At 36.5% G+C, this 13,482-nt stretch overlaps 1 protein-coding gene across 8 annotated transcripts in view; it reads left to right on the forward strand.

Moving 5' to 3' along the window:
- INPP4B (inositol polyphosphate-4-phosphatase type II B) overlaps positions 1–10,594 on the forward strand; it is a 328,507-nt gene extending 317,913 nt beyond the window's left edge. For 4 of the 8 annotated variants that reach the window (XM_054065535.1, XM_054065538.1, XM_054065536.1 and 1 more), the window contains one exon: positions 5,615–7,003. In XM_054065535.1, coding sequence (XP_053921510.1) covers positions 5,615–5,789 — 175 coding nt within the window. In that variant the 3' untranslated portion in view covers positions 5,790–7,003. Of the gene's footprint in view, positions 1–1,447; positions 1,566–5,614; positions 7,006–7,032 lie in introns of those variants that run through there. The other 4 variants (XM_054065533.1, XM_054065540.1, XM_054065532.1 and 1 more) reach the window with 4 other exon arrangements.
- The last annotated feature ends 2,888 nt before the right edge of the window (positions 10,595–13,482 follow it).

The following is a 13,482-nucleotide window of genomic DNA, read 5'->3' on the forward strand; positions in this document are numbered from 1 at the left end:
TAAAACTTGGTAGGAAATTTGGTCATTTATAGTTCATTTGATTTCAATGAGAACATGTACACAGCAGAGGGAATGAGCACAACTATATAAATTGAATTTTTACTTCACCATTCCCTCCAAAGAATCCACGACTCTCAATGTGATCTCCTAAAATAGTAGGATTTTCCAAGATGTGGTTATGTGCACAGAAACCAAATGTTGTCTCCTTCCTTTTTATTAAGTAGTACTGCAAGACAGTGTTGATTAATCTGTCGTGTTGTACTGAACCCTGGCTACATCAGGGGAGGTTCAGACTGGATATCAGGAAAAAATTTTTCACAGAAGGGGTCATTGGGCACTGGCAGAGGCTGCCCAGGGAGGTGGTGGAATCACCACCCGTGGAGGGATTTAAAAGATGGGTAGACAAGGTGCTCAGGGACATGGTTTAGTGGCAGATAGGAATGGTTGGACTTGATGATCTAAGTTTTTTCCAACTTAGTGATTCTATGATTATTATTTATGATTATGGCCTGCCCATAATGGTGTTTAATATCTGTACCGTGACCGTAATTGAGCTTCCAGCACCCTGCTGTTTCTGGCCATCTCCTCAAAGTGGAATCTTTTTCTCTGGACAGACTGAGAACCTGTAGTAACAGTGCTGTAGTCTCGAAGGAAAAAAAAACAAACCTGAATTAATGTACATGAACTGTGTTTCAAGATCAAGGTGTCATGTCATCATGATTATGTCATGAATCTGCTGCTTGGTCGAAGACAGTGGATAAGCCCCGTGTTACATGATGTACTCGTCTTTTAATTTCCTAAATAATACCAGTAGAAAAATAATGTGTTATAACCGAACAAGGAAGGGAAGGAAGGGTACTAGCAAAACCAAAAACAACAGGTAAAAAAGTTACAGTTCAAGAAATAAAACAAAGAGTGGGATTAGGTAAACACAGACTGTTTGTTTGTATTTGTGGTGTATGTTTAAATAGCAGCTGCCTCCAAGTCTCTTACTGCATTCATCAGTATGGGTAGATCTGAGAGTGCTCACCAATTACAGTAATGCCAGTTGGTTGTTTTGAACCAGAGCAGAGATTATAGGACCACGTCAGCAGCAAAAATCAATTTCTAACATCCTTTATTTAATACCATGTAGATATAAGGAAAAAACTGTATTTTATTGACAACATTATGTATCTGAAAAGTAACTGTCGTAAAGATCATTGATACAGAAGCTGTCCCTGATGGTTCCCTTCCTGTATCTTCCATTTGGAAACAATGCAGAAACATTTTTTATTATTTACAAATTGCAGGAGATTTTATTGTATCAACTTTATCTTTCAACATAAAGGGCTGTTGCCCAGTATTTGTTTATATGTTTTATGTGAGTTCTGCTCTGATTCAGCAATCCCCCAGGACTAAGCCGAGATCTATTTATTACCTTCTGAATAATGTTTTATTCTTCTAGATGTTATGGTGCAGCATCTTCATAACGGCTAGGAGATTTTCACAAGGATCCTATCTTTCCCCTTTGAAAAAGTTACGACTGCCTTCTAGAACTGTACTGCTGCATGTTGAAGCAGCTGATTTTTCTCTGAAGCATTTCAATGAATCACAGAAACATGTATAATGTAGAAATTAAGCTGCTTTCACTCCCAAACTTCTTTTTTTTTTTAATTTCCTTAAAAAGGCAAGCAGTGTTCTGTTTAAAATCTTTGAGAGGGATGAAACCACTCTTTAGAGAAGCTGCTTCTAAAAAGTTGTGAATTGTGATAGTTTTAAATAAAAAAAAACAGGTAAGTAAGCAAAATTGTGTAAGATTGAGAACTATTAGCAATCCCTTCTGTTCGAAGAAATGTCTTTGCTGCTATTGTTGCATGGGGTTAAATAGAAGCATCTCACTTTTGCCATTTTACTGTGTCAGCACCGGAGTTTGACAAGAAAAACCCAGCAGACCTAGAAACTGCTTGCTTGAGTCTGTCTACAAGAAAGGGAAGTTCCTGCAAAGTGCACGTGCTATTAGGCATGAATTCAGACTGAAGTCACTGCTAGCACACAGGGTCCTTGTGTTGATAGAAAGCCTGCCCAGGGAGGTGGTCGAGTCGCCTTTTCTGAAGGTGTTTAAGGAACGGGTTGATGAAGTGCTTAGGGACATGGTTTAAGGGAGTGTTAGGAATGGTTGGACTCGATGATCCAGTGGGTCCTTTCCAACCTGGTGATTCTATGATTCTATGGTATCTGAAGCAGTGCTTTAGGACAATTTAGCATTTCCAGTATCATTAATGGCTGAGCTGGAAAAGTTCTAACAAAGAGAAATGTAAGTCTCAAAGTGTTAAAATGCATCTCCTCCAAGAACCTTGCACAGGGATGTCAGTGTGACCGATAGTCAAAAGCCAGTGTGCCCTCATATGTGTGCTTCACTTTATAAGGACTTGAGAGGCTTCTTTTATCCTCACACCATTTTCATTGTCTCTAAGCATTGACTCTTTAAGCAGTCTCTGCTCCATTGCTAAGAGGTTCAAACAATTTATCATCTGAATTTAAAAACAACATAAAATACCTGCTATTTTGCCTTTGTCTCATTTGATAGGCATGCAGCATTATCCCAATAGGAGTTTAAGATGATAAAACACCAAGTGAGATAGAAGGCATACAGAAATGGTTATATCATCATTAAACTTAGATCACCCTCGGTTGTTACGATGTATTTGTGCTGTGTTGTAAGCCTCAAATGAACAACTTGAAAGTAAATTAATAAAAACAGTGCTGTACGTTAGAGAGGTGTTTGTGACCCCAGATGTTATGGATTTAGATGCTGTCACTATTCCTTTTAAAACTGTGTGCATGAAATAAAAACTTGCTGGGTATTCTGGAAGTCGTCTTCCTTCTCTTTGGTGTGACTTCAGAGCTGTTAAGAGTATGATTTGTCATGGAGAGAACATCCAGAACCATGGCTATACCTTCACGCAATAACAGGGTCAGATATCGCTCTCTTCTGGTTGTTCTGAGTGTCGGAAGCCAAATAAGTACAGCTGAAATGGCACCAGCTGGATTCTTGCTGTTTGCAGTAAAACTTCTCCAGGCTTTGATGAGCTGGGGGAAGCGGTGTTGTCACGCTGCTGACAGCTGAGTGTAGGGCCTCGCTTTGTTTAACTAGATATATTAGTCACTGCAGAGAACACTTTAAGATGTGTTAGGAGACACTGTCACTGCAGTGTATTGAAAAGTATTAGCAGAGCTTAGCAAGGCATCTGACCGTGATCAAATATTCTTCTTAAATTAAAAGCATGTTTAGGTATTCCGCTCAGCCTGTTCTTAGGTAGCTAATAATGGAGTTGGATCATCTTGCTCTCTTTTGAGAATGTCTTATTGAATCATGCATAGAACAATGTGACTAATTTGTGGAATACAAATCCCTGTGCATCAGGTGTTCGGTGTGGTTTTCCTGGGGGGAAGACAGGATTTTTTTTATGTTGAAAGACACTGATCATTCTTTTCAGCATTTCAAAGAACAGATGTACTGTAGGCTTTTCTGTTGAAAAAAAAATTATAGAACAAATGGCTTTTATCTGTATTTCCATCATCACATCTGCATAAATCTCACAGATGCTAATGGGACTTGTAGCAACACAGATAAAAGACAGTCACCCTGTCAATGAAAGATGGAGTGAAACAGAACAAGGCACACCAAAGAAGTAGGAGGGTTCTTCCCCATAGGGACAACCTGCAAGTTGTCAGTTGTGAGCATAGTGGGCTTAAGCTCACCTTGGAGAGTAGAAAAGGGGTGAAGGGTCTGTGTAAAAGGGTCGAGGAGGCAGACTTGTGGGTCCCTGTAGACATGAAAAACAGCAATCAGCATGTTTTTAAAAGTATGCAGAAGTAAATGATAGTGGCAAAAATTAACAAAGAACAATACATTTAGTCCTCACAACTGATCACAAATGGTAACGTTATTCTTCTGAGAAGAAAAAGTAGTAAGTTCTAGGGGTGGATTCTAGGACAAAGGCAGTAACTAACATGGTCTGATATAGAAGACAATTACTTATTTCAGTGTAAGCCTAAGTGTTGACAAAGTCAGCATAGCATACAGTTAGCTTTGTTCCTTGACAGTTTCTGAGAGGATTTTATCTAAAATACCGGTCGTGTTCTGGCAAGTTCTATGCGTGGACTCTCGAAAACTGTAAACCCAAAGCAGCAGACACGCTGACACCAGCAACTGCTTTGACCCGGATTCTCATATCAGGGATCTTATTTTTTAATCTTTTATTTTGCTATTTAAAATTGTACGTTATGCTCTTTATTAGTGTAACATACAGACTGAATGGTCAAAGCAAAGAAAGATATTAAGAACTTACTATGGAAGGCTTCTTCAAGAGGAAAATTTTGCAAAGAATGGTTTTGACTAGCTTAGGATCCCACCTGTAAATGCAATTCTTGCTCTCCAAGCTTCAGAAACTCTACATTGCTTTTTAACATATGAGTCAGAAAGGCAGGCGTTCTGTAAGATGAAGTGACTGCTGTTGTCTTCTATGTAGCCTTCTCGTTTTACTGGGGGTCTGTGATATTGCTTTTACTGTCTTACATCTTTGTGCCAGTATTTTCTTTCTTGAAAAAATGGCATACCTGGTACATGTGCTGCTGAAAAGCATTGTGTTGTAATCTGATATAGTTTAATATCTTTAAGTTCACAGAGCAGAAGGTAGAATATCTTTTAATCTCAGAATGTCATAGTAAATAGACGAATAAAAATCTTATCAGTCCTTGCTGTCCAAAGTAAGTGCATAAATGGGATTCCTGAGTATATACAAATATAGTTAAGTTCAGAGGGATTGAAGAGGTGTAGTTGAAGCATGCATAATTCTGCTTGTAGAGAAACTACCAAGACTAAAATAGAAAAGGTTGGCAGTGATTTGACGGTATCTTTGCCGCTCTGCTGGGAAAGTGACCGCTCAACTTACAGCGATTCAGTAGAAGGTCACCGTAAGCAGATTAGGTTTTAACTTAGTTGAGTGAACAAGGTACAAGGTAATTTTCTTACAGGAATGTTAGATGTGAGCCTTAAAATAAAAAGAACTCCTCTTGACTTCAAAACTGAGTCACCAGCACTGATGAGTTTTTTAAGAAGTCAATTAACCTTCATTTAAAACTATTTTAGAATAGTTGTTAATTCTTCCAAAAAAAAAGAGCATGTGCGCTTTCTATTTCTGCCTGTATATTCCCTAATAGATAGCAAAGCAGGACTGAAAAACCTGTGGAGACACTATTTTGTCAGTGTTCCATTGTGACATATTTGTCTTTTCTTTTCCTTTGTTTCTTTAACTGCTTTTTTAAAATTCCTTATTTCATTTCTTTTTGGTGTGCATGTACATTTTAGTGATACTACTGTTTGCCTCCTAAGTTATTTAATGTTAATTTGTGAATACTACTCTGAAGCACCTAGCAGGCTTAATAACATATTAGCCACATAGACATGGTGCTTCCCAGATCAGCTGTAGAACACAATATTGGAGGTTCTTAGCATAAATCTATTCATCAAAATGGCTTTATAGTTTCTCTTTGTCAAAATACCTTCATGTTGGCTTTCCTTGCTGCTTAAATGCTGTTCTGTTTGTTCCTAACTTCCCCTGTTTAACAGCAGACAAACCCAGGGAGCACTGAATGAATCGGATGATCCCGAAACAGGCTGTCTAACTGATAACAAGCCAACTTCTCGACACTTCTATCCTGTCGCCTTGCTGCTTGTCAGCTCACACTTGCTGGTTGTGTGGCTTATTTTAAGTCTTGCTTTGCTATTAGCCAAATACCAATAAACTTCACTTGTGTTCCTTTCTTTTCTACCAACAGTAACAAACTAACTTTAGAAAAAGGAATTATGCTGTAACATTTCTACAATCTCAGACCCCAAGGATTCGTCTTTAAGATACAAATGTCTGAAATGTACTATGCTTTTGTTATTTTGTTCTGAACTCTAAGAAGTATACTATGCATTGAGTGAATTGATTTGCTCTTTCTGTTCATGGTAAAGCTTTCCCACTGTAATTAGCTCAAAGAAAGCCCACTTACAATGCTGTCACTGTATAGAAGAAGGTGTGGAATCCTGAATGCTTGAACCCCTCTTCCCAGAGTAATTAGTCTGACAAAAAAAAATAAATTAAAAATCAATTTGCACAGCGCAAACTAACCCCTAGACAAATATTAGAGGGCGGTGGTTTGTGAGACTTCACTTTTATTGTGTTATTTTCATTGTTATTGGCTAATGAGATCTTTTCTGTTTAACAAATGGTTATTACTTTGCTACAACTAACCCTTTTCTGTCAAGTAACTAAATGGAATAGAGTAAGTTCTGTTTTGTAATGAAATTAACCTGTTTGTAATTGTTGCTTTAGTTGCTTTTGCTTTCAAGACACTTTTATATTCTTTTTAACAAAGTCCTGTTTCTGTCCTAATGCACCACTTTGGCACTTGTGACTTTTGTACTGTATGTGAACAAACATCCTTCCTTTATAAAGCAGAGAGTTGGATTGGGCTGTTTGAAAAGCCATTCGCTCTTTTTCTTTCATTGCAAAGCCAAACATAGCGGAGATGAAGCAGAGATGAAATTTTCCGTCACAAATCTTTAGGGCCAGACTTAATTAAATGCCTTATTCCTAGAATACACATTTTTAGGACAATGTGTACTCTTACACATATAGTAAACAATTTGGGGAAAAAAAAGTATGAGATGGTTTAGAAAGCAAATATATTTCTGGAATTAGAGAAAAATGTATCATTAAAGTATTTAATTATTTTTTTTTTTACTAAACTTTAAACCTCAAGGGCAAATATATTAGGGGGAAAACAATCTTGTCACCTATTTCTGAGGGCAATAACTGTACTGGGCCTGGCCTTGGATTTAATTTTGTAAGATGTATCATCACTTGTGGAAAACAAAAATGTAGAGTTGAATCTTTGTTATTTTTACTTCAACTGTTGCTGAAACTCTGCAATGAACAAATAAAGCATATTTATTTATTCTGTGTTTCATGAAGTTGTACTTTTTCCCCCTTTCACTAGAGAAGGATGCCGCATAGAGAATGTACTGAAGAATGTCAAATGCAGAAAGTATGCATTCAACATGATACAGCTGATGGCTTTCCCAAAGTACTACAGACCTCCAGAAGGGACATATGGAAAAGCTGACACCTAAAGTTTAACAAAAATGTTATCAGGAGCATACATTATGCTAATTAGTGAATATAAAAAAATACTGTTTATGACTTATTAATTGGGAATGTGTAACCAGTCGAGGTGGTATTTTTATCAGGTCTTATCATTTTCCATTAAAATAACTCCCGTTAGTCATAATAAAATAAAATATGAAAAAACAGTGGACTGAATATTCTCAAAACCAAATATATTCAACTTTTGATTGTGGAGTTGAAGCTTAGTATGACTCATAAGCCAGCTGGAATTAGTTTTTTGGGTTGTTTGATCAAAGATTAAAAAGGGAAATGTCATTTGCTATAAGAACTGTGGTTAGCAATCTGGAAGGTGGCATTCTGACTCCAAACCAAAATCAGAAATTTGATTTAAGGAGTCTATTCTGCTGGAAATAATATTTTCTGGAACCAGTGTAGCACTCAGGTCTTGATCACTAATGATTAAATCCTTCACAGAAGTGTTTATGAAAGACACTAATGGTAATACCTGGGCTAAATATAATTTTGGTAATTACATTTAGCTACTTTATGTAAGCATAGTAACAGTATGTTTTCAGTAATTGCAGCCTGTAATTTCAATAATTCTGATTCCTTGCAGTTCATTTGGATGTATCATTCTTGGCTTTCTGTACTTCAGCCAATTACCACATATTTCACTTCTATATAAATCGCATGGAAATCAGGGGAATTAATTCTTCAAGTAAGGTGACCTGAGTTTGACCTGTCATGTTCCCGTTTACTGTAAACCCTTAAAACTAAATTTTCTTTAGCAGTAGGGAAAATGAGTTGTATGTACAGGAGTTAATATATCTTTGGGCTATAAAAAATGTGTATATTTTACAGACCCTAAGATAAATGTTATAATTATGAATAACCTGCTCTATCAGGACCAGTTAGCCACTGCAGCTGACTTATATCAAATTTGTAATGCTGCATATAGACACTCTAGGATGAAGAACTATCAGCTTTAAAAATGAATGTTAATGTTTCTGCCAGCTTGTGTTAGTCCTGAAATTTGTCTTGCAAAGAACATTTGTATTTTCTAATTGTATCTATTTATTGCCGCCTTCTGCCTCCCAGAGAGAAATACAATTAAAAAACTCCCAAGAATTCAGTGGTTACTGACCTTTATGTAATGTATTCATTTTGAGAAAAATGTATCTAGAGCAGAAGTGTGACAATTTTATCTTAATGAAAGTGCACTGGGAATTTGAACATCTATAGGAAATTGTAGTTGCCATGGATAAAGAAATTAATGTTTGCTTGCTCCTATGTAAGTCAAAGAAACCTTGATGCACAGTGAGTTAGAGTGTGTTCTTTTTAATCCTTTAATGCCCATTACCGAGTATATATCTATAACTATACTGGTAAATGTACATATTTAAAAGCCTTATTCTGAACTCTGATTGGATGATTATAAGGAAATGATTGATCATGTAAATAAAATTAAACCCATCTTCTATATTTGCAAGATCAGGCTTTGGGGCTTATAGGAGAACAGGAAGAGATCCTTGTTCCAATATTCATTGGCTTCAGTGAAGCCAAGAATTGACCTATACAATATAATTACCTAAGTAATTGAAACTTTTTTTTTCCCCCAAAGTACAGGAGACCATTTAAATAGTGTTTTGGTGCATTTGTTGTTTATTTCTGTTGTATGTTGTGCTATCATGAATGACTTCTTTGTTCTTCTGGAATGTGTTACTTCAACAACAGATGTCAGAAGAGCTGCCATTGCATCATAGATAAGCTCAGGCAGATGCAAATATAATGCCTTGATTTATTTTCCTGTCATATACCGGTAGAAGTGGGCACTACTCATTGAGTGGGTGGGCATGTGCATAAATTTATGTTAATTATGTTATGTCTTTAACATAGCTGTACAAATTTTTTGTGGATTTGTGGAGTATAAATCTTTCTAGGAAAATAATGTTTTGTTCTGTCAGACTGCCGCACTAGCCCTCGCTATCTGCCATGTTTACTATTAGCTCAAAAACCCCTAGTTTAGAAATAGCGATGAAACCTTCTATGCACCTCTGAAATAATCCCACAGATGTACAATAGTGGATGCTGCCCCTCCTACAGTAATTCTGAAACAATCTGTAAAAGTCTGTCTGGGGATGGTATTCAAAGATGGATAAATTTCTGTAGTTCTTTATCTTAGTCCCATGGACATTCTGTGAAGTTCAAAATATGAAATTGAATGAAAATTTTCCACGTTGAAGCCGTGTTTTGGTAGGAGGGGAGAAATAAAAAAAAGGCATTGATTTACTGTCCTTTTTGTTTTAACAGCTACTCCCAGTGTTTTCTTGTGAAAGTAAATAGACTGTTATTTGTTAAAGATAACCAAGAAATAAAAGCAAAACCCATGTCAATGGGTGAGCCTGTGAAACTTCATCAGTCTTGGGCCATTACTGAAGAGTAGACTGGGTTTTGTTCTAAATAAGGCTGAGCTTTTTCAAACCGATTTTTTGATTGCAACATTTTCGTGTAGGTCTCAAGACCCTTGTAAAACCTGCTGATGTGGTTCCAAGTCTTCTAGGAGAGCTTTGCTGTTTCAGTACTGAAACAGGCTCAAATGTCTCCTTGTTTGGTCGTTGCCGACTGTGGGCTACTGCAGTCCACATAGGCAAAGGCTGTGTCATCAACACTCAGCTATCAGCTAAGCATGGATGCAAAATTAGTGATTTTTCTGTTTTACCTTTGATGAACGCATGAAGGGGGGTTTACTGCAGGTTGATAGTAACATTACTTGGAGTACATTTTCTCTGTAGAAGCTGTTTCAAGCCCTATGCATTGTTTGAATGCCAGAGGATTTAAATCATCCCTGAGGTCTTGGACCTTATTGTAGTTCACTGTGAATATCAGAGGAGTAAAATTAAGCTACACCATTTTTTTGCCAAGTGTTAAGGGATAAATACTGATCTTGATGGCAGATTCACAGAAAATGTTCCATGTCTGCTCTCTTAAAACTTCTGTAAGGTATAAAATAATCTGCTTTGAGGAGAGAGCAGGTTTCAAGGGCTAGAAGATGGACATTCAAAAATGTACCTGGCATTTAGAGCCATAATCCTGTCTTACTCATGGAAGATATTATTTGTAGAAATAAGGTCATCAGGATCTGCTTCGAGAAATCCTGAAATAAGGGCTTCTAACTTTGAATCTTCCTATAATGTGTTAAGTGCTTGCATAGTGTTTCTGTACCACAGAATAATGTCCAAGTAGACAGCTGATATAAAATGCCTGGAAAAACAAGGAAAAGAAAGATAAAGTGTTTTGTTCTCAGAGTAATACTGTTCTAATACATAACGTGCATAAGCCTGACACTATTTACCAGGCAGGTCTTGTTTTTCTGAAGTTTTCTTATGGAGAACTTAAAGTATGTTCTTGTTGATGTTTAGATTTTGGCTTTTATAGAGCAATTGGGAAACAGAAATTTTTAATTGTTATTTGATTTTTGTCTGTGTGAAGCTCTGTATTTTAATGGAATACTAGCAATGTGTGTGTTATAAAGAAGAAATAATTTAGGAGGGCAGTTGAAAAAGCTGAGAAAGAGCCTTAATGAAGTCCTTTGCAATGTTGATTTTTGTATTGTCTGAATTTTGGCATTATGTAACTGAAATAAGGAAATTAACAAACACTTCCTGTATCTAAATCAATTAGTCCTGATGAAAATTCACTTATTTGTAGTGAAATAAAGTGTAATGGTGTTCTGAATCATCACTTGCAATTTAGGTGTAAAGAAGTGCAATATATCATTTTGAGGCCCACTGTATAATATACCTACTATGAGCTTCAGAAAATAAGTTTATCTTTATTTATGTTTTTTAAAAACAAGTTCCAGGAAATCCCATGACCCACTTAGAAAAAGCAAAAAATGCACTGAACATCAACCAGGATAGTAAAGAAATTGCATTAAAAACTATGCAGTAAAATTACTTATGTGAATTAATGTATATAGTCAGTTAACGGGTATATTGTGTCACTTGGCTATGTTGTAAACTTGAAACCATTAATATCTATATGTATGCGCTTTTTTATTGAGAAGAAGTGTCCTATATAGGCAATGCTGTGAGATATGAATTTGCATCTTGGTTTTCATTTATTTGCAGCTTAAAAAACAGATGTTTACAGTCAAAGTGCTTTAAAATTATTTACTGTTCTTGGAAACACTATCTTGTGTTGTTAACTGCATGTTTTAAAGAAAAGGTCATACAACTGCCCTTTTAAAGCAAAAAAAAATAGAGAAAAAATGAAAATTCCCAGGCTTCCATCTCTAGAACATTGGGTTTTTTCGCTTAGCTATGCAACACATTGACTGTTGTGTTGCCAGAGCATTCAGCATACACTTCACAGCACTCAAACATTTATTTGCTCTTTCCATCATAGCATCTACTGAATAAACAATATAGAAACAATGACTTTCAGCATGATACTCATGATCCAAAATTAAAAACTCTCATTTGCTCAAATAAACATGAAACTTAATCCTTTAGAATAAATAAAGTAGAAGACACTTGTGTACCAATGTATCCATATTCCAAAGAGCTGAAACAAAGCGTGGGGTCTGTGTGCTGACGGGGAGAAAGAGTTATGGTAGAAATCTGACTGTGATAATAGATCATCCTGGATCTGTGGGGTTTGCAGTGGTGACATTTGGATGACACTGCTCTTACTTAGGCCTCTAATTATTGCCAGTGATATTTTGTATCCTTTCCATACATGCAATGTACTTTAAAATTTTCAGCACTTCCGTTTTTTTTATGAATGATTTGACTTTACAATTCCTGAAATCCCAAGCTACTTTGGTACTTGTTTTCATTCTGTGTAGCTGTTCCTTGTAATGTTCCTGTCTCACGTTCTGGAGCACATGGGGCTATGTATAAGTAACATTAACAGGACTTCAGTCCATAGGGTATTCAGAGAAATGAAGCACAATTAAAGTAATTCAACTCTTCTTATATTTCAGCATTTAGCATTTTTGTTTCATTGCTGTCTGTAAGCCATGCCCATTGTACACTGTGTGTATATTTTTATTTAAATAAATGTGATATCTATTTTTTATGTTTCTGACTTTTTTGTTTGTTATTCATTTTTCATTTTCATTACGGTGGCATTGCCCAAAGGGCAGATTGTGCATGATGCTGAGAGTGGGTTTCTTTCTAAATGCAGTGGTGGAAGCTCATTCACAGGTCTCTTCACTGCTATAGGAGCAGGTATTTAAGAAAATCTCCAATACAACAGTAAAAAGTCCGGAATGACTGTAAGGTAATTGGTCCAGTTGGTTTTGGTCTTACTGCAACTTCTATCCCAGAACCAGGTGGGTCCTGCATTTTCTAATTAAAAACAAACAAAAAGTTCACATACCTATAAAGAAACCCTTTTCACGTAACTATTGATCTGTAGAGTATTACTCAGTGGAACAGAGGTGGAATCAACATCTTCTATAATGAAGACTGTTAAAAAGATGATGTGGCATGCTTTGTCTGGAGTTTTGTCTTCACTATCTTAATGACGGTTTCTAGGCCTTGGGAAATATGTAAGGGCTGCTTCTGTGCTTTCTTTTTTATGAGCTGCTGCTGATAATGAGATTTATTATATGATCTGTTATCACAATGAAAGGTAAGTTCTCCATGGCTGGCTGAAATGTAGCAAATAGACTTTCTTTTGGGGAATATGATAAAATGTGGGTCACCTTCTGTGTTATTAGTACTGTGATTTGAAGGTTGTTGCGTATTTTACTTTCTCTGATTATACGTTAGTATGTTTCGCTGTTTTACTCTGATATATTCAGTGAGATGTTAATTACCTGCAAGGTTCTCGATAACCTTCAGAGAGCACCAGGAACTAATGGTTATTATGGTAATAAGTTATAAAGCTGTTAGCATTCAACCTAGGAATTTTGTCTCTTACTAATAAAAGTGTCGGTCTTTAAAAAATTCTTTGTCTCACTTTGCTTGCTTATGGATTTTTCCTCTTGTGTCAACTGCGGACCACCTTTTTCTGACGACGGTGTAAGAGAAAGGAAACCACTAGTGTAGTGAGATGATAGAGTAGTATGCTAGTAAAGATAATTTTTCACCAGTACCCTTTCCAAAGTTACTTTGGGACATGTTTGAGTAGAGGTATGACTTGATGTTCCTGAACCATAGTCTTCAGTGGTCCTCACTGGACTGTCCATTGCTGGTACGCAAATGCTGCTTCCACTGGGCAAGTCAGCAGGAGCTCTCCTGTGCTCTCAGTAATGAGTCTTGTATGGATCCCATCCTTTAGTAGTTCTGTGACAACTATTGTTAATGGAATT

This window comes from Cuculus canorus, chromosome 4 (assembly GCF_017976375.1).
Source record: "Cuculus canorus isolate bCucCan1 chromosome 4, bCucCan1.pri, whole genome shotgun sequence".
Taxonomy (NCBI): Eukaryota; Metazoa; Chordata; class Aves; order Cuculiformes; family Cuculidae; genus Cuculus; species Cuculus canorus.